Source organism: Gekko japonicus, unplaced genomic scaffold (genome assembly GCF_001447785.1).
Source record: "Gekko japonicus isolate JY-2015 unplaced genomic scaffold, Gekko_japonicus_V1.1 scaffold1496, whole genome shotgun sequence".
NCBI classification, from domain to species: Eukaryota; Metazoa; Chordata; class Lepidosauria; order Squamata; family Gekkonidae; genus Gekko; species Gekko japonicus.
The window spans coordinates 221,110-237,597 of record NW_015172600.1 but is presented as its reverse complement, the minus strand read 5'-3'; the positions used below and the strand labels follow the sequence as shown (position 1 = coordinate 237,597).

Sequence of the window (16,488 nt, the reverse complement as noted above, 5' to 3'; positions counted from 1 at the left end):
GGGGGGGGAGTTTGAGGTGTGGAATGGAGGGAGGTCCAATCAGCTTCCATATGCAAAAGACCTTGAAACGCTGGGCGGGACTGCACAAAGCAGCCAGTCAACCCAGCCAGCGTCTTCTGACTGACAGTTCTTGCGGCCAAACACTAAAGGTGTGCGTTTTGGAACATTGGAGCCCACTATGGCTTTATATATAAGGGAGAGATGGCTGGCAGGAAGCCATTGTAACATTCTTATTTGAACGGCAGCACCAGCAGCCAAACTTTGTCTTCTAAGGTAAACACTGAAAACATTTTTAATGACAGAATTGTTTAATCTAAGAATATGGTTTTTGAAAGAAAGATATTTTCATCTAGAATTTCTGAGAATAGCAGCATCCATATAGGCAATGTACTTTGAACTTTCAAAAAACCCTTCTAATAAGGATTCTCCTAAGGAAAATTTGCAACTGTGAGAGATAATGGGTCTTCCTAATACTGAGAAGTGTTGAAAAGACAGGAAACAAAACATCTAGATAAATATGCCCTTTTCACAATGGAAAGAGGAAAAGAGAAATGAACAAGCAGGTACCTGCAAAAAGCTTGTGGGGAGGAGGCATCTCCCCCATCTTTGCATCCTCCATTCTTCCCCTTCTCTATTAATGTTCCCCCTCTCTTTCTACTACCACCCCTTATCAATCAACCCCCCAATTTCTATCCTTACTCCTTCTATGTCAGTCTTCACCCTCTCTCCCCCATCCCTTTTTCTGACCACCCATTCTCAAATAATCTTCCCTTCTATTCCCCCACCCTTTCTCAATTTCCCCCCTATTTTCCCCACTCCACCCCTTCTCCCATCACCCTTTTTCTCTTCCAACCATTAGAGCTGCAGCAGCTGTCCTTTTTGAATTTCCCCCAGATTCTAAAGGTCAGACTTCAGGGACAAGCAATGCCAGAGGCAGGAGAGGGGAAGGAGGAGTATTCGCCCCCACTCACCTGTCTCCAGCACTGCTTCTTCCTGCAGTCTGACCAATTAGAAGCCAGGGGAAAGTTTTAAAAGGACAGCTGAACTGGCAGCTATGGGAGGGGGGGGTGAGAAGGCGCCTCCTTGCCCACTTGCAAGCATGGCTCAGCTGCCCTTTTAAATCTTACCTGCTGGTTTCTAACCTACCAGACTGCGGGAGGAAGTGGTATAGGTGAGTGGGAGCAATGAATCTTCACCACCCTGCCCCCCACAGCTCAAACGCTGCTTCTCCCTACAATTTGGCTGGTTAGAAGCCGGCAGGAATGTTTTGAAATGATAGCTGACCCACCAGCCACGGAGCCTTGAAAGTGGATGAGAAGGCTCCATCTCACCCCCACCTCTGTAGCCACCAGCTCAGCTGCCCTTCTAAAACTTTCTTGCCAGCTTCTAACCAGCTAGACTGCTAGGAGAAGCTGTGCTGGAGCTGTGGGGAATTCCTCTCATGTAGCTGCATCTTCAGTGCTGCTTTTCCCCATCCTTTTTTCCCTCCTCCACTGCAGCATTTTTGCATTTGGGGAGTAACCCCCCCACCTTTTTAGCAGATGGTTAAGATTTTTCAACAACGGGGGGGGGATCCCCATGTTTTGGGGGAAATCTCTTCTCTCCATGTGGGCTCAATCAGCGGATATAAGTATCTGCAGTAAGCCCACACATGGCTATTATAATATATGATGATATGAGGTAAGCAGGAAATAATTAATCCATTCTGTTTTCTGGTTGAGTAATACAAGATGGCTAAATATTCCTGCAGATACAGACAGAACTCATGTTTTAACAAACAGTTACAGATGTGATTTTTTTTTCAGATCCACGGCCTAAAAATTTGAGCAAGTATACAGGTGATCTGAACACCACAGCCCTCTAAAACAAAAATTTTAATTAATACATGGAAGACTTTTGGAAGTTCAATGCAGAAAAAGCAACTCATGCAATTAATTAGCACCAATAAAATAATCATTCATACATATTTGTGTCCTGCCAATCTTTGTGCAACATTACATATAGAGCGATGAAAAGGCATTCTGCATATGAAACAAAGCTCTCCAAATTCATACTTACATTATTGCATTCACCCAGGAAATACAATGCAAATCCATCAGCATTTGTAGCTGCCAAAGTAACAATAAAAAATAACTCATTATCAAGAATCAAACATGTATTATTTTGTTAATCTCTAGCCTATTTATCAATTTTCAGTATTAATCTCACATGTAAGACATGAAAAAGAAAAATATGTAAAATGATACAAAATCTTTCCATTGATAGATTGCATGAATTTGGAACTAGCGGTGATTTTGAAATGTAATTTCATCAGGCCTCTCAATTGAATTACAGTCTTACAGTTCTTGAATGTCTCCTCAAATTGAATCCCATTGCACAAGATTTCCATTGAACTGTCTAACTACATTCAGTTTTTTTTTTAAATCTCATTCTCACCTCCAGTGTAACTGCAGAAGACACAGACACTGTAGAGAAAAAAATCTACCTGTTAGGGAGAAGTAACTGTACAATTTCACAATTTATTGGCCTTGGCAAATGTCACCCTGTACAATTTCCCTTAGATTCAGGAAACCTTAAAGATTCCATGAGTGTGCATTTGCTTTGCCAAGGGCTCTCATAAATTGAAAGACCTCACAAGTGTCTTCCAGTAGCTATTAAAAAGCATTCTGTCAGGGGCAGAATGCTTCTTTTAGCCCACAACTGCATTCCCAGTAGATATTCTGACACTTACAGAGCCTTTGGTAAATTCTAGAATCTCTGCTGGAAGCACAATTATAGACTCCAGGAATGATTTCACAGAGCTATAGGAGCACACTTGAGCAATCTTGCAATTTAATAGAGACCTGACAAATACACTCCCAATGCTACTTTAATATTCCCTAACCCTTATAAAAGTTACAGGAGTGCATTTACTGAGGTCACTATATTGTAAGATTGCATAGCACTCAGACTTCTCTGCAGGTACTGATAAAAATGGTTTGTAAATTTTATCTTGGGATAAAATCCTAAACTGTATGGAAGAATGGGAATTCATTCGTTCCTAACTGTAGCATAAATTAAAACATGTTTAATGGAATTTCACAGGACTTAGACGTTAAAAATTATCTGTAAATATTTGTAGGTAGGTATAATGAGGTGACTGTTCAAATCTACATTGGTTACTAATAGACAACTGGACTGTGCTGATCTTGTTTTCTAGTATGCAATAATCAAATAGCTCACTGAAATTGAAAAATATAATGGAACTTGAAATAGTTGGGGAAAAGAGCTTCCAATGGCAAGGGAGAACACTTTTAAGATATACAGGAGTGCCGTATATAGTTCTAATCTCACTATATCACCAGCCCCCAAGTAATCAAGTAATCTGCCTACAGCTGACACTCCTTATGCCCATTTTTGGTAGTACAGAACAGCTATAATATTTGTGGGAAAAGGTAACTTCTTTTAAAATCTGAATTATATGTGTCAATGTCCTTTAATTTTCATAAGCTCATGCAGAAAACAGGGTTGTGCTTACCTACTCTTGTTCATAAAGTGGTCACCTCTCCAGTCACATATAGATTACTGTGCATGCAGAGGCCTGCCGCAGTGAGATTTTAAAGCTCAAAAACCCTAGATGGCAATCCTTCCCTCCTTTTCCATGCCGCTTTCCCACCTTTTCCAATGTAAAAGGAGGGGCCTCCATCAATTCCTCTCTGCCTCCATTGGAGAGAGCTGGTGTTGCATACGATAGTCATTATGGGGCCGGAGGGAAGGATGTGTGACTGCACAGGTGACCATTTAATGAACAACAGTTAGCCATAAGCACAACCCTGTTTTCATCATAGAGGAACCTGTGTAGTCCCACATGGGAGAGTAGCGAGCTGACTTGCGAAGACTTGGAAGGCAGATGTGAGCTCTAAGTTGAATAATATTTGGAATACCACTTTTTCCAATGCCACATCTTTCATGACATCAGTGTCCAGAGAATAGTACTTGGTGAAAGTGCAAGTGGAGGATGAAGTCACCACCCTGCTTACCTCATCTCCTGGATGTCCTTGCTGGATTGCTGCCAAGGTCGGTTGTGCCTTGGTGGAATGGGTGTAGAGGCAAAATGGACAGTCAATTTGCACAAGCTGGTAGTATAATCAGATGCAGGTGACAATCCATCTGGGAATGGACAGTGCACAAAGTTTATGGCCCAATTTATGGCCTGAATATGAGATGAATAGGTTTCTTTTCTGAAACATTTGGTTCTATCCAGGTAAAATAGCAAAGCGCTACGGATGCCCAAAGTGTGGAAAGCATAATCAGTCTTTTTCTGTCACTGTGGAAGAAATGCTGGCAGGTTGATATCTTGATTTGCCATGTAGTGGTTAAGAGTGTCGGATTAGGATCTAGGAGACCCAGGTTCAAATTCCCATTTGTGTCATGGAAGCTCCTGGGTGACCTTGGGCCAATCGTATGCTGTCAGCCTAACCTACCCCACTGGGTTGTTATAAGGATAAAATGGAGGAGAGGAGAATGATGCAAGTCATTTGGGATCCCCACTGAACAGAAAAGCAGTGTAGAAATGAATTAACTAAAGATGTCAAAGGCTCTTAGGAATCACAGTTGCAGGGTGCACACACATAGAGTGCGGCTGTGGTGGATGCCATCAGCCTCAGCAATCTTTGAAAAAATATTGTGGATTGGAGCTAGAGATGATTGCAATGAAATACCCCTACACCTATAGCTAGGATACTGTCTGGGGTAGAAGGGCTTTCACCAGGGATGTCTAGTATTGCTCCTATGAAGGACCGTTTGGGTAGGTTACAATCTGGACTTTCTGAAGTTGACTTGTAACCAGAGCCTGTAACCCAGAGTGAAATGGCCGTGGCCAGCTTGTGGGCCACACAATCTGTCACATACTTGGCAGAAGAGATGCAGTGCTTAGACAGCTTTGATGCCTCTAATGCCAAGAGCTTGGGAAGTCTGCACTTTTCCAATGACAAGCATTTCCAGATAGGGAGTGAGGCTATCCCACAAGAAGAGCTGATACCTGGCCATTATGCACTGGGTAACTGGCGATCTTGAAAGTCAAGGCTGAGGAAGCATAGATCTTTCAGTCTACTCTATCAGGCTTGCAGCCCTCTCTGTGAACAGGGGCAAAGTACTGAGTGCCTTTGTTTCTTCCCTGAATGGAGTCTACTACTACAGCACTGGCAATGGGATGCTGGAATAGAAAAGGACAGCCTTCTTGTTTGGTCCTATATTGGTTACTGATTCTGTGGGCTGACAGTGGCACAGAGGGGGGCTTGAACACAGAGGGCCCTGTAGTTACTTCTAACAGTCTACTGATTCTGTGGGCTGACAGTGGCACAGGGGGGGCTTGAAGGGCCCTGTAGTTACTTCCACAACAGAAAAGGTGACCAGACTAGCGGCGTTGGAATGCATCGCCTTGAAAACTGGATCTGTGGCCCTTTGAGGGGGCACAGAAGATGTCAGTTTTTAGTGATCTCGCCATATGGCTGGTTTACTCACTATAGAGCCTAAAGTCTTCAGTAGAGGAATAAATGGATGGCTCTGGAAACTGGCCTGAAGGTACAGTTCTGAGGCGAAATCAAAATCCTGCTCATTACAGAAACTGATCATAGTTGCAATGGGATTGAAAGTCCAGTCCCGGTGCCAACAGAGAATGCCCTCTGGACATTAGTTGAATCAGAACCAAGAGGAACATATGGATCCCAATTTTGGTTCTAACAGAATGCATTGTATAGATCCTCTAAAAGATGTCTTGGGGAAGAAATAGGGAGGAGTCAGATCCAACTGACTTGTCAAATCCAATCACTGAGACGACAAAGGTTGACAACAGGGTGGTCCAGAAACAGTCAGTCTGCCTTCTGATACTGATGGAGCTGACATCAAAGATAGAAAGAAATCCCTACAAAAGTACCCTTTTGTATGCCATCAGTGTGCATTCGGTGATGGATTCGAGGGGTAAAGTAGCTGCAGACTTGTGATGGGAGGAAGAAGTGGACTTGAATTACTCTGACAACATTTTTCTGCATGCTTGTTATAAGTCTTTTTAAGGTGAGGCTCTTCTCCCAGGAAATGCCAAGATAGTAAAGGATTGCACCCTTCTTTGTGTCATGGTTGGAGCCAAATGCTCTGAAACCAGTCCCAGATCCATCAGTCAATGATAATTGGATCCACCTGTCTGGATTTAGTCTTGGCATTGGACAATTGTCAGGAGCAATGCCAGACAGAGCTTTTCCCTCAACGGCAGCTTTCACAAGCAATGCTCTGTCACGTCTCACTTTGGGAGTGAACTTCTACATACCAGGCACATTGAGACATCCTGCTCTTCACCAAGGCATTTTCATCCCACAAGCCATGCATGTTTTTTAAGAGAGATTTTGGGGCCATGTAATTCGAGGCTGGTTGCTCGAAATTCTCTTGTAAAATTTGGTCTGCCAAAAGCAGAAGAAAGGCCTGAAGGCTGCAATTTGCCTCAAATGAAGCTTCAAATCGAAGAACTTCTCTCAATGGCAGCATAAACTGACAGAAGGTCACTCTGCCCCCTCCGTTTATGCTGGAAATGGCAGGATAGTAGTGTGAAAATGGGGAAGAAACTCCCCCTAGAGTTTTTGATCTTCAAAATCTCTCTGTGGCAGGTCTGAACATGCACAGAAACCCATGTGGGACTGCACAGGTATCACAACACTGAATCTGCATTATTAAAATGATGGTACTATTCTGGCTAAACTGATTTAACCAACAACTGACCTGCAGTATCTAACCCCCGCCCCTAAAATTTATAAATTAGCATAGCATCATCAAAGAAGGGTTTGCATGGTTAAAATCAGATATGTGGGGTGGAAAATTTTCCATTGATTTCCCCCTCATGGAAAATATTTCATTTCTAAAGGTTTATTGTTTCATAAAATTAACAAAAATGAACAGATGTCCCTGGCAATACTTTATTAGGTAAGCTTGGGAATTTTTAAGTTGTAATTCACGTTTTTCAGGTCATTTTCCCAAGGAAAGGTGTGATAGTACAGGTATCTTTTAAAGGTAAAGGTAAAAGTTTCCCTTGCTCGAAAGTCAGTCAAATCCGCCTCTAGGGATGCGGTGCTCATCTTCGTTTCCAAGCCGAAGAGCCAGTGCTGTCCGAAGACGTTTCTGTGGTCATGTGGCCAGCATGACTAGACGCCGAGGCGCACGGAACACTGTGACCTTCCCACCGAAGCGCTACCTATTTATTTACTTGCAATTTCTTGCTTTCGAACTCATTTATAAATCAGGGGTGAGGAGATTAAGCCATAAGTAGTCATAATGCAGTTGTGTTTACAAAGTAGAAAGGATATTGCAATCACCAATTTAATATGGAACTAGCAAGCACTCAGTGACCTCCATGGATGATAGTTATCTTCTGCTGAAACAGATGAGTGAACCATGACCACAGCATACCAAGTATAGTTCTTACATTATGCTAAATTACACTGAATCTTGTGGTACCTTAAAGACTAGCACAATTTTATTCCAGCCAAAGCTTTCATGAACTAGAGACCATCAGCTCAGAAACTTAAGTGTCTGAATAAGTGGGCTCCCATCCATAAATTATTAGGCTGGAATAAAACTCTGTTAGCAAGGTGCCACAAGAGTCCTTTGTATTTTTGCTGTAAAAGACTAACTCAGCAAACCTTATTGAATTATGAGGCTCATTCATTCACATGCATTTTCCCTAATATAATAAAGTGACACGAATTTCAGTTTATAGTAGAGAAAGCTGCAGTAAATTCATTTTTCTATCATTGATGATGCTGTAAACAATGTTTAAAAACCAATGCACAGATTTTAAATAAAGGACACCCAAAATGTTCTCTTACCCATTTGAATAATACTACTCAATTCATATAGAAGCAGATGGTTATTCCCTCCTATGTCCAACCTCTGCTCTATATAGCTGTTCAGTTCATATACCACTCCTTGCATATCAGTATCCTGGTACTATTGAAAACAAACACACACACATTTTAGAACATAAATTAATACAAAAGGCGTATTTATCAGTGCTTGTGATTTAAAAAAGCGATTAGCTAAGATGGAGAAAATAAGAATTCAAGAGAGAGGCAAGATGGCTAAGAGAAAGAAAAAAGTTGCTGAAATATAAGCAATCAAGATAAAAGACTCCTAAGGAGTTAATCAGCATTTATTTACTAATTGCACTGATGACCAACAACAAAAGTGAAAGTGGGCTAACATGTGCTAAACTGGGAGAATATGCCAGGTACAGTCATATAGGCACCCATCTGTTCCCCCACAGTTTGTCCACAGCCATGTTGAAAGCAGAATCTCCCTCCGCATTGCATCCTGCTCTCACTTTCCTCCTGCATCACAGCTCTTCCCAGATTCTGCATTGTTTTATGGCCGTTCAGAACTGACTTCACAGTCATCATGGTGTTGCCCCAGGGTATCTGAAAGTGGTTTCTCCCAAAACCTTTTTGCTCTTCAGCTTCCAATTCGGAGGGAATAATAAGCAGGCCACTTAATGTGGCTTTAGTCTCTGTCCATTCCCCCAGCCTCATTTCCACTTCTATTTAATTTTCAACTACCACACAACTTGGAGGGCAGATAGAGGGGCAGCCTGGGGAGGTCCTCGGCAAGTTTGACACTTGCAGGGGGATTGTTTGACACACTCCTCCCCCCTTTGTACATTGGACCCTAGGGAGGGATTTTTCCCCCTTCCCCAAAGCCAACTGCACACAACTTGAAAGGGGATGTATCAAAAGGAATTACAGGATTGCCCATTGGAAACAATTTGAGAGGCTTGAAGGTCCATTTGTTGTTGTTGTTTTAAAATTAAAACCCTTGGGACGCCACCCCTCCCGACACACCAGCCAGCCAGCCAGCCAGCCAGCTGCCAAGCTTGCATCCCTCTATGGGTCATGCATGCCTGCACTAGGTCAGTGGCAGCTAGCCAAAGTGGGTGGGAGAGCCAGGAGGAGAGGAGAGAAAGGGGAAAGTGTAGCATGCCTCATCCCTTGCTTACACACTTGGCCAAGTCAGTGGCAACTGGACGCCCCCTCCAAAGGTCACAAGTGATATTAACCACAATTGAGCAAAGTGCAGGTTTTGGTTGTAGATGCAGAATGCATACACAAAAATAAACTGGAGGGGGGAAAATAGTGCAGAGGGCAGGAACACAAAATATGAAGTTAACCTTAAAGGTTTGACTGCTTGGATTCTCTGGAGTAAGCTACACTGAGCTGTTAGTGCAGAAAGGGCCCTTGTCTTGTGTGTTGAACAAATACAGAAGGAAAATAATTTTATAATAGAAAATATAGATACCTCGTAACTGGATTGTACCCTGATATGCAGCATTTAAGAACAGTGCTAAATCTGAATAAACATTTTTCCATTTCGTTTTATGCTTGAATTTTCCCAGAATATTACTCTTATTTAAGATTTGCTTTGTTTTGTTGCTCAAAGTTTTAATCTTACACACTTTAAGACACTTGAAAACATCTGAACCACCTGCTGGTGAAGATGGTTGTAGATTGGGAAATATTAAAAATATAAAGCAGTAGTCTAGTGGCACATTAAGGACTAACAAAATTTATTCCAGCATAAAGTTTCTGAGTCAGACCTCACTTCCTCAGATGTATATGGAGTGAAAAATGAGACTAAGAATACATTAAGGGTACTTGCAAAATTCTATTAGATGCATTTTGTAATCCAATATAGGTCCTCCCCTATTGGATGGCTCTTTGGATCAAACCCCAGTCTATGGGAGCTCTGAACAGCCATCTGAAAAGGATTCACATTGTTAAAGGCTTTTAATTTTACTCAGTTTTTCCCTGGTCTCATGAACCACGGACACTGAGGGAAATATTATTCTTTCAAAGTCTCGTAGGTACACACATCTACAACCCCCAGATTTAGGGATCCAGGAAAAATACCTGACTGTTACAAAAGAGAAATTAAAAAGATAGTGGAACGAGATCCCTAAAAAACTACCCTTCTGTATGCTATAAAACATATATACTAGTTTTTGGCATAGGTAAAGGTAAAGGTTTCCCTTGCCTGAAAGCCAGTCGAATCCGACTCTAGGGGGCAGTGCTCATCTCCGTTTCCAAGCCAAAGAGCCAGAACTGTCCAAAGATGTTTCTGTGGTCATGTGGCCAGCATGACTAAATGCCAAGGCACATGGAACGCTGTTACCTTCCCACCAAAGCGGTACCTATTTATCTACTTGCAATTTCTTGCTTTCGAACTGCTAGTTTGGCAGAAGCTGGGGCCAGAGACAGGAGCTCACTCAGTCATGCGGCAGTAGGGTCCTGAACTGCCAAACTACAGACTTTCCAGTCTTCAGGTTAGCATCTTAACCTCTGAGCCACCACAGCCCCTTTAGTTTTTGGCATACAAAAGGCTAATTTTAAAGGGTTTCCTTTTTTTTTTGTATATATCTATGGTATTTAAAGGTACAATTGCATATTTTATAGTATCAACAAAATTGAACCCTCTTTCATGTTCCAAATCTTACATTTTTACTTCTTAAATATTTTATCAAAGAGACACTTTTGAAGGAGCGAATGCTATTTTCTTGCTGTTTTTATGTTGCAACACAAGGGTGCACCTTTTCCAGGATCCCTAATTTTCTGACCTGCCAAAAAGCACATTCAAGGGACTCAGGGTAGGGTCTGCTTTGAACATGATCATCATGGACACCAGGGAAATGGGGAGCAGCATTCTTTTTTTAATTGTTGGGTTTTGCTCTTTGAAATTTTGTAATATTTGGTAGAAGATCATTGGAAAGAAACCCCTGGGTTAAATACAGAACAAATCAATCTCTATCTGGGACGCAGCTGAAGGAATCTGCTCATCCCTGAAATATATGCATACAATATTAGCCGCACTCCTGACTGTTATAATATAGGGTGCTTATGATCAATGGAGTGGGATTCCATCATTAAATCTCATTCACTGGTTAGGAACAGTCAGGAGAGGCTGAAAAATATGTGGGTTTAATCAAACACAATCTACAGTATACCAGAAAGATTGATATTAGGTTTTTTTCAAGCCATATATTGAACAGTTGGATATGACAGAACCTGCGACACACCTGCTATGCACACAGCCACACAGCATAACACAATCACACTTTAGTCATAAACTTCACATAATTTATTAGAAACTATCAGCACACAGCAGACACAGTAGAAACTATCAGCACACAGCAGAAATCAGCTGCCTAAGTAGCATACCACTGATTTCTATAAAAGTTTGGTTAGGATTTCAGCCTAAGTTTTGTTAATACGTATTACAATGTTTGATAGGTCTCATCACCTTGAATTTTTACTTTAGTTATAACAGCCATATACATATTAACAAAAGAATCAGTATGTAAATTGCTAATATGGCAGGTTTTCCATGTTAAGATTTAAACTAGAGATGACTCATTTGTAGTCCTCAGAAACAGAAAACAATATTCAGATCTTCAACTGTACTTGGTTCAGCTGCATAATGACACTGGGTGTCATCTACCAAACCACAAGCAGAGTTCCACTGGTGCTATTCTGCTTTCCCCCTCACATCACAGGCTCCTGAAACACCAGGAAAAGGACAGGGAACCCTCATGGGATGTGACAGAGCAGCCAGCTCCTGAAACACCAGGAAAAGGACAGGGACACAGCAGCCTTCTCCTCACACAATACAGGTTCAAGTGGATGCTAAGTGAGATAATCTGTCTGATAAAAATTAAAGTAAAAAAATTATTCCAGATAAATGAAAATCCCTCAAGTAATTCAGATACCTGAGGGAAAAGATATACAACAGTGCAATCCTAGACACAGCAACATCCTTCTAAATCTCTTGACTTCAAAGGATTTAGAAGAGAATAATCAAATTAGGACTGTACTGTTCAGCAAATATTCAGGTGCAAAATATTAAACTGCTTTCTCAATATTTAATAATCTGAATACCTCTACAGATTTATAAAATGTTAATATTTTAGGAATATGTAAACAAAACACAGAACTACAAAATGTCTTTATATTAGTTATTTGTGGTTAATATAATGAGAAAACTCTAAAAGCGAAGATCCCAAGATTTCAGCATGTAAAATGAAATGAAGAGTGCATGTAACTCTTGACAGTAGAACAAAGATAAAAAACAATATTTTAAAATTGACATTTTTAACTAACATAAATGGTGATTTAATTTAATGTCTTATAAATTAGAGTGAGGACAGTACATTACAGCTTTATATTAAGAACTTTAGATACATTTTCAGATAAAGCAGCAAAAGTCTTTAACAATGGTACTATCACATAAGGCATTCAGAAAAAAAACATGACATTTAAAAAAATATGTCCCAGGTAATTCAGATTTTCTTCACATAATTCTTTTACAATGGGTTTTGGCCACTTCCCCAAGCCTCTAACGAAAACCCATAAAGAGTAAATTAGCAAATTTGTTCTAGATAAAATTATCTCATCAACTTTCCCCGTGGCTCATCCTCTAGATAAGTGCCATAGAACCCTACAGCATCACCTTGGCCAATCAAGACTACTTATCAAGGCTTCTGACCAGCAATACAAGCAAAAAGAGAGACCTACACCAGTATTGGACTGGGATAGGAACCCCCAGGAGCAACGTTTCATTGACATTTGTAACAGCACCATATAAGCTCATCTTCAAAGAAAAGAATATGCTGAAAAGTCTTGGGTACTGGGTTGACCCCCATAAAAGTCAAGGGATTTAGGTGCTGGGGCCTTTGGGCAAGTCACTGCAGGTTTACCTCATTTTAGCATTACTAGCCTAGAGTATTACTAAGTGGCCCTTTGTTCTCACATTCTCTCTCACCTAACTCCCCTATAAGCTGTAATCTTGGGGAACTAGTGGCAAGATTTAGAAGCAGACAGGCATTCGGGAGATAGTTAAAAATACAAGTACATACAATATAAACCCATTAAGAAGCATAATGAGCACAGTTATGTACAATTTGCACCCCTTGCACTCTACGACACACAACAAGTCTGTTACTACAGTTTGCATATCATAAAGTCTTCAAATGGGTGAAAGCCGGGGGTGGGGGGCGGGATGTGAGTGAGAACACACTGCTAAATGAGCAGTTAGTTCTCCACAAATATATACATGCTATAAACCAGGATGTGCCTTCAAAATGGGATAAAATAAGCATAATAAGTCTATAATTTATCTTTGTATATCTGAAAGAAGTGAAAACATATTTTGTCTGGCATCCCATTTATACTGCAATACCTGAGCGACTTTTATTGTAGCCTCTTCCTTTAAAAAAAAGATTGCAGAAAAGGGTTAAGACCTATAGTTCTCAGAATTCCTTGGAGCAGTTCTAACATTTGTAGGAAACGTGCTCTTAGAGAGACATGGTCCTCCTCAAAAGTAAAAGCCGTGGTCCTCAGTGAATTGTAATATTTTATTGTAATCCTGCAGAGACAATCATTTGAGTGTTTAAGTAGATATCCCACAGAGAGACAGTAATTATTTTGTTATTAGAAGTCTGTTTTGGTTGAATAAAGCTAAAAATACAGAAAATGTAACATTGGTATTCAGTGGCTGAATTTCACATGGTTGTATCTCAGTTTTTACTACACCAGGTAGTAAGCACACTGGTAAAAACAACTACCTGCCAAAGACAATTAAAAAATACCCCATATTGACATTTTTGCTGTTGATCACATAAATTCTTGATGACCTAAGAGTTATCAAAGTAAAGAAAATATTCTGGCAAGATAGCCAAACTCTAACCAGATGATGTTGATAATAATGATGATAATGATAATAATGACAGATGATAATAATCTAGTGAATATTATCTTGGATAAGGGGTCTAAGGGGACCTGGACATGACTAAGACAAAATTCTAATTAGTCCATATTAGAAGAAATTGAAAATCACAGTTACTAGATCCAGCATCTTCTGCAGCCTTTCTGTATTGGCAATTTGGACAAAGTATCCTATACTATATCTATTGACTTCTTCCAGTTCTGTTTCCTGGAACAGTATGGAACATTTAATAAATGAGCCATAATGATTGAGACCCTAAAAGGTATTAGTTACCCAAATAAAAGGATTTGCTTATTTTTGTTACAATTCATGTTTTTATGGAGAGCAAATACTGTTTATTATAATTGTAACTATGAAATGTTATTACACTAATAAAATTGCCCCCACTGTTCTAACTATACAGTATATCTGTAGCTGAGGTTGGAATCAAGGATTCTCTTTTTGTAATAATTTTGGCAGAAACACACATCCAACCTTCAACTAAAAAAGAACACAGCTTTGGCATGAAATATTTATTGCTAAAGATGTCTCTTGCTTCAAAGGTTTCAAGCCCAGTTTCAGAATAGGTGAAAGAAGGCTCAAAATGTCACCAATCTGGCCAAACAAAAGAGAATTATTCACCCCTGTGGCTTTCCATGCAAGGTGAGGATGGCCACCACCTGGAGAGCAGTGGAAACAGAAGCCTCCTATCCAGGGCCCGGGTGACTCTTCAACAAGCTGTAATTTTCCAGGCCTAAACTTAAACTGTGCAAATGATTGGATGGATTCTCCCAAGTGCCCTTCTGTGGAGAGGGAACTACAGAAATAATAATGACTTAGAAGGAAACTCCTCTGGACCCTATTTGCCTTCTTTACTTTGTTGGGATGCCCTCTATATCACTGGATAAAATGAGGATCCCTGCAGGAGGAAAACAGCATTTTAATCACTGCACAGCAACTGATCAGGATCTTCCAATCAAAAAAAATGATAAAAGCAGCTGCCGGGGGTGTGTATGTGTGTGTGTGTTCCAGAACGGGGCCATAGGGAAGGGCTTTAAAACTTTCCTCCAAAGCCATTATCCATATTTAAGTCTCTCTCTCTCACACACACACATACACTAGTGTTCTCGCAGTAATGTAAGTTTAGGCTCAACGTGATGGTTGAAATAGCTGGCATCATTTCTTATATGGGGTGGGGAAGGCAGACACACTAGAAGTTATACAGTACTGCTTCCCTCTCAGAGTAAGCACAGTCTCAAGAGAGTGAAAGCTCAACCTTCTTTGGTGTTTCTCTAAGAGGATCTGAAAAAATCTTCTGTCTAGCTAAATCATCTTCATTGCTATGCTTTAGGACTTATTTACTGCAAGTATGTATCTTCTTCTTCTTCTTTTTTTCCAAAAAATCTTCTGTCTAGCTAAATCATCTTCATTGCTATGCTTTAGGACTTATTTACTGCAAGTATGTATCTTCTGTGGAGTTAGAAAAACCTGGGAAACTGAAGTGAGACATTTCTAGAAGCATTCACCAATCATCTTTTGTTTTGCATTCTGCCTCCTACTGGTCTGAGAAATGTATTCTAAACATCACAAACCTTTCAGAGAGTAATTAAAGCTCTTACAATTTAACCATGACAGCTTTAAGTTAAGTTTACTGCTTTAACTTCCCTAATGCCATGACATACAACCACCAGCTCATGTGCTAAATGGCAGCATGCCAAACCATTTTTCTCAGCACAATATCTCCCTTATTTTACCACCAAATCAGGCACACAGTTGAGCTAGGACAGGACAGAGCATAGCTCTGTGACAGGTGACATCAGCAACCAGTGTTCACCCCTCAGTGAGATCCAGCAGCATTGTGTAAGCAGCTGGTGTTGTACAGGTTCACAGTACCACTGTTCAGTGCACTCAGAGTGTGAAGTGAGTGTAGAGTGCTGCTGGATGCATGCATACTGCTGCCACCTCTCTGGACAAACAGAAGCTGTCACTACTTCCACCTGCTCAGGTTGACCCACCCTTGTGGATAGGGTCCACACACTTTCAATGAACAGTCTGTGTAACTGGTTTCCACACATGTCCAAATTATCATTAAAACGTATATCCCATATTGACTATTAGATTCTAAACCAAACTGGAAGCAGCTTGGAAAGCTTAGCTACGTGGACCTCAACTGTACGAGAGCAAACAAGGCCAAATTGTACATTGGGTATTCCATTCATATGGCAATGCAGAAATAAAACCTTGATTTACAATTGCGTTTTGTTAGAGAACAAGCCTGATATTTGTTTTATGAACTACTTATTGCTACACATGGTCTGTGCACACACACACAGGCTCAGAAAGCTGTACACTTTAGGTCACCTGTTGTGATGCCACACATAGAGGGTGCCTGCACATACCTTACATGTAAATAAGGTTTCAGCTACACAGTTGCCCAGCCTGGTGAAGAAGCACAAACCTCCATTATTGTGAGCAATGAAACAACAACTCTAGGAAGAGACAGCCCCCATGACAAAGCTGCTTGTGGTCACGTACTACTCATCACCTGTTTTGTTCCTGAGCTGGAATTTCCTTCCAGATGGACATTTGGTTATCAAAGGAACTGGCCAACTTCATCAACACAACAATGAAGAATCCTGACACCTAGATTTCACACCTGTCCAGATGCCATACTTCGAGTAAGGTTTTAGGTTACAATATTGGCCATCCCTCCTAGGT

At 40.7% G+C, this 16,488-nt stretch overlaps 1 protein-coding gene across 1 annotated transcript in view; it reads right to left on the bottom strand.

The window, feature by feature from the left end:
- PDE10A (phosphodiesterase 10A) overlaps positions 1-16,488 on the bottom strand; it is a 158,784-nt gene that overhangs the window by 71,006 nt on the left and 71,290 nt on the right. The window contains exons 5-6 of the mRNA XM_015421576.1: positions 7,851-7,971; positions 2,059-2,108 (exon numbers count right to left, since the gene is read on the bottom strand). Of these exons, the coding sequence (XP_015277062.1) occupies positions 2,059-2,108; positions 7,851-7,971 (171 nt within the window). The remainder of the gene's footprint in view (positions 1-2,058; positions 2,109-7,850; positions 7,972-16,488) is intronic.